The following is a 12391-nucleotide window of genomic DNA, read 5'->3' on the forward strand; positions in this document are numbered from 1 at the left end:
AAATAAAGAAACGAAATAATAGCATAGAGTAAAAAGGGAAAGTAGAGGGGGGAGGGGGGAATGTTTTTCGAAATTTACGAAAATTTGAAGAACGGAATTTCCGATCGATTATTCTTTGTTTCATTTCGAGCACGGAACAATAACAGATCTAAGTCGATGCTGTTTTCTTCATGAATTCCAGGTACAATCGGCGGCAGCTCTTCTACTCGAGAGTAAAATGTTCTACGTTCCTTTCCTATTGAACTCAACAATTCAAAGATAGTAAATAAAAAACAAACTGACGATAAACGAAGCTGAATACCTATATATACATACTATACATATAAATATATACATATATATATATATATATATATATATATATATAGAGATATAAATTTATATATATATACATATATATATATATAAATAGAATCGAACAAACAAAGAGCAAGAGCAAACAAAGAGAGCAGGAAAGACTTGTGCGGAAAAAAAGGGGGAAAAGCTTTGTTTGCGTATGTATAATAATTATATAAAAAAAAAGGTATATATATATAAATAATATAAATAATATAAATGTGTGTGTTCGTTGCGTTGTACAAAAAACGAAGAAGGTTGAGAAGGGAACGGGGAACCTGTGAAAAGCGTGATAAAAAAACAGACGAAACAAACGTTGAAAGAAGAGAAAAAAAAGAGACGAAAGAGATACGAGAAGAAGAAACGAGAAACGAGAAGGAAACGTGAGCGAAATTTGGGCGAAAAAGAAAAAAAAAAAAGGAAGAAAGAAAGGAAAAAAAGGAGAGAGAATGCTTTAAATAAGAAGAAATAAGAAAAAAAGAAAAAAAAAGAAGAAAAAAAAAGAAAAAAAAAGAAAAAGAAGAAAATTAACGAAAGAAAATAATAAAAAATTCGAGAGAGAGCGAGAGAGCGGGAGAGAAAGAGAGGGAGAGTTAGAGATAGAGAGAAAGCGCGCCACCTCGAGATGGGAAATCAATCCGAGGAGGGGAACTGAACTTTTTTATCGAAACTAAAAGACTATAATAATATATTTCTGTACGCAGTACCGCGCAACTACGTCATTGTGTGTTCACGTTGCATAATCCGATCGATAATAAGACTCTCGTTACGTACGCTCACTGTAGGCCACCTACTACCACCTACTACTACTGCTGCTACTATTACTACTACTACTACTACTACTACTATTACTACTACTACTACTACTACTACTACTACTACTACTATACTGCTACTATTACTATTACTCTCCATCACTATCAAACTACAAATAGCAGACTACCAAAACGACCGAAAGATCAATCGACCGATATCGATGATAATGGTGATCATAGCGATGATATAACGATGATATAATTCAGTCAACCACGACGACGACGATGATGATAATGACGACGACGACGATAATGATTTCGATGATTTCGATCGTGATGACCGTGAGTTACCAATTATTAAGGCACAAACGCAAAACAATCGTTGGACGGAATCGATCGCCACGTTTCTGAATATCTTTGCATGCAACTATAATATATATATATATTATGTATAGTATATTATACTATATTATATATATATAATATATATATATATAATACATACATATGTATATTATATATACTATATTGTATATATATATATAATGTATATAATACATACATAATATCACGACGGACGAACACGTACGTATTATCCATTCTCGAGGAAAAAAAGTGATTTTAAACTATAAACGCTCGAATATTCTCGAAAATCCACACAATGATAATTCTATCTTTAAATCAAACGATTATTATTCTCATTTATTCCATACCGTGTGATATATTTTATATATATTGCATTTGTTTATATATATATATAAATAAGAGAAGATATACGCGGCCCTCGAATAAAATTTTCCAGTCGATTGGAATTTTGAACCGGGACCTTTTGAATGGATGTTGATAAAAAAAAAAAAAAGAAAAAGAAAAAGAAACGATGGCGGTGTTCGCGTGACCGTTGGATCTCGAATAAAAAGAAAAATTGAAACTATATATTCGTGAAAGGTTCAGAGAGCAATCTCGATGTCTGATCGCAAAGGTGTCCTACCATTGTACCGAAAGAAAAGAAAGCCCCGACGTTGAACACATTCGAATGGAAATCTTGGTTAGGATCTAGGCTACAGACTTATCGATTCGTGAATCGTCCTTGTTATTATTGTCGTTCTTGTCGTCGATCAACCACTCCGAATCATGGTCCAAGCGCGCAACACAGAAGACTATATAATATATATATGTGTATATATATACATGCATACATACATATATATATATATATATTTATCGTTTTGTTAATTTACAATTTTATCGTCATCAATGTAAATCTTGACGCGTTATAATATCATATGCATCATATTCACCACCGGTCGAAGATGTCCTTGTTCGTAATCGATATTTTACTCGTTCTTCGAACGATCCGATCCTCCATTTCTCTCGGACCGTTACACGCCTGAGACCGTTACACGTGACACGCGTTTTTAGAGCTTACAAAAAAGAAAGAAAGATAAGCGCGCCTCGTACAAAATCTCTCGTGGACTATTTGCTTCGCGTACGAACGGGACGGACGCTTTTGCGACGATTTTTAAAACGGAGCTCGCTTCGACTCGAAATATTGCAAAATATATTTTGCAAAATTTTTCTAAACGAAAAATGTATTTCTCGTAACGATAAATAATTTTTCGACGTAAGGGGAACTTTTTAACGTATAACATTTTTTATATAGTTCTAATATGAATTCGTAGCCTGCCGTATAATAATCGAAGTGATATCTTTTCTATCGATGAATCCTTCAGGGATCGGATCGTTCGAAATGTGGCCGTGTGCGCGCGCGCGCGCGCGCGTGCCCTCTTCGTTTCTCGTTACCAGGTGTTCACCATTGATCCGCGAACGAAAGATTGTTTTTTATGATTCCTCGTTGAAACGACTGCGATAATTTCATAGTATTATATACAAGAAGAAAAGAAAAGAAAAGAAAAGAAAAGAAAGAAAGAAAGAAAGATAAAACGTGTAAACGAACGAAAAATACGAACAGCAAGAAACTTGGTATTTCTCTTCCGCGAGGAAGCTTGTGTTCGACGATAGAAAGAAAGAAAGAAAAAAAAAGAAAGAAACGAAATTAAAATTTCAATATAATTTTTCTTTTCCCTCGCGTGGATTTCCAATTCGATTTATGCAGTTTCTCCTGGTTTGAAATTTTAAATCGTCAAATATTAGAATAATATATATACGTGTTTAATTTAAGTTGAGGTGTGTGATAATTCAGTAATTCCTCGCGGCGGAAAAGATACCACGATTTCTCAAGGATTGGCTCAATTATTTAAGATAAGCGAAACCCCTTATAGGAAATGGAAATACACGGATAAAAAGCGAACCGGTAGCTGACGCCATGTCAGAAATGTCTTGTTCGTGTGTTGAAAAGGAAAAAAAAGAAAAAAAAAGAAGAGGAAAAAAAAAGATAATAATGAATAATGCTCCTTGTATACGCATGTTATGGTTAATCTGCGCACGTTCTATCACAACGTGATTGTTTCATCTTGCCTCCATAGAAGTTATCGTAAACACGCGCTATTCACCGGTACGCATACCGATCACGAGTACGATGAAATCGAAATATTTCCCTCTCCTTCTCTCTCTCTCTCTCTCTCTCTCTCTCTCTCTCTTTTTCTCTCTTTTTGATTTTTTTCGATTCCGAAGTGTCAATATGCCTTCGGTCGTGTTGCATTTATCACCTTGATCAATTTCAATTTCGCGCTCATCATCGCGTTCATTCTATCTATCTATCTATATATTTACTATTGATATTTTTACGTAATATTTTTTTAATCGAGACGATAAGTTATCAAGCGAATTTCTGCTCAAAACAAGTTCTCTACTCTCGACAACAATCTCGTTGTCTTTTTTTTTTTCACATCTCGATTCACAATTTCGCCGGACTCGTGGTCGCGAGCGCACATACGAAAAAAAAAAAAGAAAAAAAAAAATAATCAACACGAGAACTATACACACAGACCTTGGGCCTACTAGCCTAAGGATACTTGTCCATACTATAAGACTTAACTAACGATGGGATACTTCATACGGTAAACAATGTATATTATTTGCGGTTAAGGAACTGGGGGTAACGGTTCCTGTATTCCCCGGACATCATCGTACACTTGTCTCTGTGTTCAATTGGACGGTCGATGAGGTCGCAACCGCGAAAAAGAGATAGAGAAAAAAGATAGAAAAAAAAAAATAATAAGTGAAAAAATAAAACGAGAAGAACGAAGAAAAAATAGAAAAGAACCTCGCTAAATTATGTTAAGTGAATATTTCATATCATTTTTTGGTCTACGCGTGTATTTCATATTATTATATGAATACCGAATGGGGGAAATATCTTTTCGATTCTTCCTTCGCGTATGTAAACTCATAATTTCGGACGTTTACGCGCGAAATGTTATACTTTTGAAGTTACCGTTTTTAGTATAGTGCAATAACGAAGAGAAAGAGCGTAACGTGTTAGCATTTAAACCGATTTTACGTTAATTCCTTTTCTCTCTTTCTTTTCTTATCATTTCTCTTCCCCTTCCCTTTTCCTTAGGCATATCTCCTAATCTCGATTAATTTCGCACTTTTATGTTCCTATATCCTTTCTCGTTTGTCAACCAATTCTGTTTTCCCCTTTTTTCTTTTATTTTAATTTTCTCATTTTTAGCCCGTAAATATTATCTACTTCCCGCGGAGAATTCTTTTCTTGTCGCCTCCTATTTATTGTTAGCGTGTACATACGAATGGTAGCGTCGAGTCGAATGTTAAAGAACGACGAGCAGAAAAAGAACGTTGCGTCAAGAGAAAAAGCGCCGAGTTGGACTGTCTATTATATTGCATTATATATAAGTATATATAAATATAAATATAAATATAAATATAAATATAAATATAAATATAAATATAAATAATATAAATATAAATATAAATATAAATATAAATATGTATATTGTATAAAATGAAATGTGCACCGATGTCTGGGAGTACAGCAGCTGCTTACGGGAGAGCTATGCGTTGGATCAGCAAGACTTAGGGCATTATACTACCCGCGAGTATTATCATGCCCAACCTTTAATATTTAAGTGCGAGTGAGAGTCTATTGAGCAAAAGTAAAAGAAAAAAAAGATGAAATTTAAAAATATAAAAAATATGCCTCTCGTTTGTGGGTTTAACTTTGTACATATTGTACGAAAAGGTTTAATAATAACTACGTTGAAAGTACTAGTCCTGTCTCTTTGTATAATTCCGTGTTATACCTGTTCTTATATAGTGTCAAGCGGCGCCACAGTGTTCCTAATTGCGCGATCGTTGTAAAATTGAGCTTCTGCGCATGAAATCATGCAACGTATACATATATACAGATATACATACATATATATATATATACCGTTTGAACTTTTATAAGGGAATAATATAGACATATTTTTTCACTCCATCGTTTAAATTTCAATTATTCAAATTTTTAAAATGATGATAAAAACTTGTATTTCTTTCGAAACGATTAATAACGATAGAAAAATTATTAATATAGATTAATACGTTTGTCAAACTGACATCGAAATAAACGTTAAACGTCGATACGACGTTCAATTAATTTTTGTATGTAAATTTCTAAATTAAGATGTTATTATATGTTTCACTTACCGATATATTTTCTTCTATCGTCAATCTTCATCAAGATCCGCTGATATTTCGTTATTGCTTCGTTAAAACCACAACACTTTCTCCGAAATTTCAAACGCGCACCATCACTTCGAATAAATCGGTTAACACTGAAGTATGCTGCTTGTCACGGTATAAATGAAGAAGCGCGAAATGCAAACGTTAACCCAAAAACGACGGGCAGAAAGAAAACACGAATGCCGGATTGGCAAGAAGAAATACTTTTTCAATGAGTGAGTCAAAGTTACCAATTTCTACCTACGTTTAGGAAATACATTTTTATCATCTCGTTTACCTTCGACTATTCCTTTTGTAACTGAGATTTGGGCGCCGCGTGAGTTACTGCTCTGCCGGGAACCGAACGCTACGTTACTGCTAATCATTTTTCAACTTTTGCGCGCGAAATTCAATATCTCGTTGATTTATCTAAAAATATTTGTTAAATTATTTCAAACAGCATCTTTTTAAATTCTTATGCTGATTCGATTAACGATAATTTGTTTATAATAATTATAATTATTTATAATTTTGATCTTTATACTGAATATACTTTCTTTTATTTATTTTTTTTTTAAATAAACAATGATTCCACATCATATGGATATGATTTAAATATTATTGATGTATTTTATGTATTTTATATATTTTATAATTTTTCGAAAAATTCAAAGAATTCAAAAAAATTATTTTTAAATATTTCGTTACAAATTCTTCTATTTATAAATTTTGCAAATTTAGTTTAAAGTTTAAATTTTATTATTAGTTCAGAACATCGAATTTATATGTATAATTGAAATAATTCCGTAATTTCATAATATTTAAAAGAACCATATATATATTGAAAACAGACTGAAAACTTTGCAAATAATTTGTCTTGTTACATTGATACGTCAAAATCAAATATTTTACTAATTAATTAAATATTCTAGTCGATGAAAAAAAAATGTGTATATAATTTTCTATAAATATTTTGCAAAAATTTACATTTTAAATTTTTACTTATTTTTGATCCTTAGTCAAGATTTCGTTAAATAATTCAGTTTACCTGTTGCATTTTCATTGCATTTCGTTTTTCGTATGATCAGAATAATTCTAAAAATTATTTGATTTTCAATCGTTTTATTCAATGGCGATGATTATATATTAAAACAATGTGATTATATAAAAGAATATCATACAACGAGAAATAGAACATGGACGCGCTTACAAGATTGTAATCGAGCAGAAAAATCGTCGAACTTGTTTCCATAATAATATGTACATAGGTGATGTTGAGAATCATAATAATAAATTCGTTGTTATTGCAAGAATTAAGAATTGTAAGATATAATATAATGTTGTTCATCCGACCAATAAAATCGGAAGCTATCGGTTCCGGGCAAAACAGGTTAGACTTCACAGGTGGCGCGTAAACCCCCTGTATTTTTATGAATAAATAAGATATTTTAAAAAAAAAAAAAAAAGTAAATCTGAAGTCTGTTTGGAGATGCCTTTCATAGGGATTATAAATGTAGATAATATATTATACATAATGAACATAAATACACTATATTATTATATATAAATAGTAAGGAGTAAATAGAATTATTATATATACGATGAAAATAATATTATTACAAGTAAATAAACTAATTAAAGATGAACAAATTTGATGATATCTTTATTATTCCATACCCATATTCCATACCTACACGATAACTTTTTCCTTCGATATTTCACGATACATATATATATACGCGTATATATATGTTTATGTATGTGTATGTGTATATATATATATATATATATTTGTACTTTATTTATGACAATAATAACGGGAGTATTATTGATAATGTCAGTTGCAATTTTTGCGCATTTTTATTACAGACGTTTCATTACATTAACATAACAAAATCTATACTTTCAAGGTACATGATCGTTTAAAATGTTGTCTACCTGTGAGATCTTTAAGAATTATGCGCAGTGTTCAAGCTCCTGCACAGAGAACATTTATTAAGCTAAATTAGTCTCATTATTTAATGTCATTGTTTTATTTATTCCCATGAACTTACCGATCGCAAGCGCTTGGACACTTCGATAAGATTAAAGCGATCACAGACAGAGGCATTTCAAAGGTGATTGCTGTGAATACCTAAGTAGACACAGAAGCTAATACTTTTACGATTTCTAGGATATCCGTACTACGTAGGCATTCTCACGCATTATCACCGTTTTACGATAATAGAGGCTGCAAAACCGACAAGTCGAGTTTGTAACGTAAACTCCGTGTCTTGCCTTGTGTAATGATCTATCTAATATAATATCGATAATGTAATTATATCGATAAAGCAGTGATTAATGTAAAATCGTATAATTGCATATTGTGTAACAATCTGAATATATTATATATATATAACTCGTATTTTTTTTTTATCGATAATATTGTAAAATGTAAAAAGTATCATGTAAAGCAATCATCGAATTGGACGCCAAAATATCTTACGAGATTAATAATAAAGATCGAAATACGATAAAAGAATTATTAATAATATTTTCTAAAAAAGTGAAAGAGAATTCCTTATACACGCTCTTGTTAAGCTCTCTGTTATTTATATGATCCGTCCTAGTTCGTCTATGATTATCCGTCAATAGAAAGTATTTACTTCTAGTAGACCGTCGTGTTATAGTTCTGAAGGCACTGTTCAAAAGTTGACTATTTTTTTTTCTTTTTTTTTTTGAAATAACAAGTCTTCAAAACATCTTCAAACGATCCGACATGGAAAATCGTTACAAACATCGACGCAATTTTCACATGCCCCGCTTGAACTATATCACAAAACTCAAAATAGAGTAGTTTCAACTTGACAGCCAGTGCCAATGCCAATGCCATATTTATCGGGTCTGTGATCGGTTAGGAATATCATGAGCTAGCAAATCGATGGTCAGAATTCAGGCTTATGATACACAATGGCCGGTGCGTTCCATTAATTATGTATCAATATCGTATCATTATATTACACAAACGCTTATTAATTTAGAGGCACATTGCTAAGGGTCTTGGTTCTTAAAAGTTGCTCCCTACATTAATGACAACTTATGACAATCTAGCTATTATAATTATTCAGTACGACAGCGATTTGGCATATAATATGGAAACTGTACAAGAGAATATAAGAGAATATAATAATATTCAAACTATTGCTCTGTACACATAAAAGTAGAACATGGCTAAAAAGGCCGATATTGTGAAAAAATTTTTTATAGTTTTAAGATGTTTCGCAAATTTGTATTTTGAGCTCATAAGAAGAAAAAAGAGAGTGAAATATAAAATTGTCGTGTGCAAAAAAAAAAAAAAAAATAATAATAATAATAATAATAACAAAACTTCTATTATATAATACAATTTTTCTACTGAATTTCCTTACCTAGGTAGGAAAACTTTGGCTACTGCTACATACTATTTGTACCTCGACAGAACCGCCGACTTTATGCTGCTAAGAACACTGATTGCGCATCTAGAATAAAAAGAATTGCACGCAGCACACACAGTATCTAAACCAGAAACAGATCAATTACATACTCAGGAAGACCTTAACAGTAGTATATATGCTCACGCTTTAATAAACCTGAATTCTACGCACAACGATCATAATATCAATTAAGCATTCACTATACTCAGAGATTTTTCCATTTTGGAATATTTAAATGGTTTTTCATTTATTTATTCATTATTGAACCATTTGTTGTTTTTATGTTCATAACTTACTTAAAAGCTCTTAGCCTTTAGAACAATACGTTCACAATATGGCTCTGAGATGCGAATGCTCTACAGAATGTACACAGTAGACAGCAAAAGCGTCTAGACCACAGTGTTCACATTTATTTCAATGCGAAACATTTTTCAAACTAGGGGAATCAGGCTGATGCAATGGCAGGCGTTTGACATATATATATATATACATGTATATACATATATATACATGTATATATATATATTTTTTATATATGTATATATACATATATAAAAGTTAATTCCTTAACATACAAAAATGGATAAATTTCCTAAAAAACGTGTAAGAACATTCCCTGAATAGGTAATCACATGATAATTCTGTTCTCCAAATGACACATGTTCTTTTATAAAAACATAAAAAAAAATTTGTTTTAAATTAAAATTCTAAATAATGTATCATAGTTTAATACATTTTTGAAATTTGATGCTCCGTCAAAGTACCAGCCTGTATCCATCAACGTGAAGAAACAGTCATGTAATTCCGTAACGTCTAGACACAGATATCACTTTCCTGCATCCAAACAAATGGAGCACTAGGTTAGATCACAAAAAGTATGGTGTAATATTTAAAGGTGGAATTACTCTTTCGGAATCAGGCACTGCCTGGAATAGAACTGGATTTCTTTGATCAACAGTTGTAAACTGTAAAATACTAGCTACATTACCACAGCGATAACAATAATTTGGAGCTGACCATACTGTTACAAGTTTATCATTAAACATATATCTATAACCTGTAAATAAAATCGAAATATATAAAATATAATCATAAAATTTTTCTTGCATATTCTTTCTTACTTATTATTTATATACCTTCATGAACCAATTGATGAGCTCTACAAATAAGTTTAAGATCGTTGATTTCCATAAATTCATATGTTACTTTACTTCCAAATAACCAACCTGCTCCGCGCGGACTAATAGTCCATGATTCTACATCTTCTGGATCGGACCAAACTAAATCACAAAAAGCACCTGTAACAAAAATCAAAATAGTGTAAAAAGTGTAGTGTAAATAGTGTAAATAATGTAAAAATATTTCAATACATTCAAAAAAATAATAATTTTAAAAAAACTTATACAATACCTTTATGTGGAATTTCTCGATTTCTTTCAATTGTCCTAATTTGATCTAACGTTCTAATGGCTGGAGATAATCCACCATGCACACAAAGTACTTGATCATCAATTAACTAAATAAAAATATTTAGTATTTATATTAAATATATTAATTGAGTATTAAATTCATTTATTATTTATAAATACTAACGGCAGCAACTGCGAGTAAGTCGAACACCTTACAACAGTATTTCCATGCATTAGCATTGCCATATTTGTTTTGACACTCATCTGCATATGACATAACAAGCTTAATCACCATAATTATTAAACATGCACAGTAATAGATTATTATTAAATATATTTTTTAAAATATATTGCATGAATGTAATAATTTTTATATAAGATATACTAATATATACTAACCATAAAAACCATAAACATGAGTAATTTGTCTGGATTCATGATTTCCACGAAGTAATGTTATTCTATCAGACCATTTAGCTTTAAGTGTGAGTAGGCGGGTAAATGTTTCTACACTATAATACCCTCTATCTACAAAATCTCCCATAAATATATAATTTGTCTCAGGCACAGCGCCTCCATTACGGAATAATTCTTCTAAATCGTAAAACTAAAATAAAATAAATAATTATAATAATTATCAAACATTTTAGTTTCGTCAACATCGTTATCTCTAAAGATATCGATGTCGTGTTGAGGTTAGAACAAAACTATGAAACTTACCTGACCATGAATATCTCCACACACTGTTACCGGTGTAGATACTGGTTGAATATTAGATTCTTCTAATAATATGTCACATACCAAGTCACAAAGTTTCTAAACAAAATTAACTTAATTGTTAAGAGACAAACAGAAATTTCAAATAACCTATGAATGTACGTTTAATTTATCGTCATATACATTAACAAGATATAACATAATTGAGATCATACTAAACAATATTTTTTATATATTGTTTACCTTAAGATCATTTTCGGGAAGATATTTGCATTCTTTTGCAAGTTCCATCCATTTATCGATGTCTGACATTTTGGACTCGTATCGTAGGAAAATACCGATCGCGCCCTCACTTACATATGTATACACTGAATTTATAGTTGATTTATATTTTTATAAATTGTTTTACTGAAATAATTTCAATTAAATTTCCAATTTTTATTCATTTTACTCATAAAATCTTAAATATTCTATTTAACAAGGAATTACTTCTTTTCATCGTGTTAGACGCGAACTTAATTAACCTACTATGAAGCAAAATTAAAAAACACCAACTTTTATTCCCCACAATCCTTTCATATTATTGGTTCTAAATTATCTTTATAAAAAAGGAAATTATACTTAAAATTGAAAATCTTTTATCAAAAATATATTGAAATACATTTCTACTGTCAATGTCAATAAATACAAATATATCATGTGTCAGTATAGTTATTTTAACAATTTTAAACATTCAACAATTTTGAAATAGATATTAGTTTTTAGAACACATGATATATCATCCAATAACAACATCGTTTTAACAAATTCTAGTAACTTTTGTTTTACTTTTGTACGTTTTAAAAGAAAATTTTAAAAGATATGTGATATTTAAAAATTTGACTATGTAAAATCAGATAAAATCAGATAAATTTATTTCATTTTGATTATATTTTATAAAATATATTAATAAAATAAAATTATATTTTATAAATATTCTATTTATTGAAAAATAACTATATCACAATTATTAAAAAATAACTATAACTGGTATATTTAAAACTAAAAAAAATTTTTTTTCATCTTTGATAAAATATCTAAAATAAATATACTTTAA

At 30.4% G+C, this 12391-nt stretch overlaps 2 protein-coding genes across 14 annotated transcripts in view; one reads left to right on the forward strand and one right to left on the reverse strand.

Annotated features, from left to right (window-relative positions):
• Window positions 1–4012, forward strand: part of LOC108001868 (hormone receptor 4-like) — a 130405-nt gene extending 126393 nt beyond the window's left edge. For all 13 annotated transcript variants that reach the window (XM_062072934.1, XM_062072937.1, XM_062072929.1 and 10 more), the window contains one exon: window positions 182–4012. In XM_062072934.1, coding sequence (XP_061928918.1) covers window positions 182–262 — 81 coding nt within the window. In that variant the 3' untranslated portion in view covers window positions 263–4012. The remainder of the gene's footprint in view (window positions 1–181) is intronic.
• LOC108001929 (serine/threonine-protein phosphatase 6 catalytic subunit) lies at window positions 1831–11817 on the reverse strand. Its single transcript, XM_017063258.3, has 7 exons — window positions 11539–11817; window positions 11299–11394; window positions 10978–11185; window positions 10763–10842; window positions 10580–10685; window positions 10306–10467; window positions 1831–10226 (listed from the first exon to the last, which is right to left on the reverse strand). The coding sequence occupies exons 1-7, from the start codon at window positions 11605–11607 to the stop codon at window positions 10036–10038; spliced, it is 912 nt and encodes a 303-aa protein (XP_016918747.1). The 5' UTR covers window positions 11608–11817; the 3' UTR covers window positions 1831–10035.
• Between the last annotated feature and the right edge of the window lie 574 nt (window positions 11818–12391).

Source organism: Apis cerana, linkage group LG3, assembly GCF_029169275.1.
Source record: "Apis cerana isolate GH-2021 linkage group LG3, AcerK_1.0, whole genome shotgun sequence".
Classification (NCBI taxonomy): Eukaryota; Metazoa; Arthropoda; class Insecta; order Hymenoptera; family Apidae; genus Apis; species Apis cerana.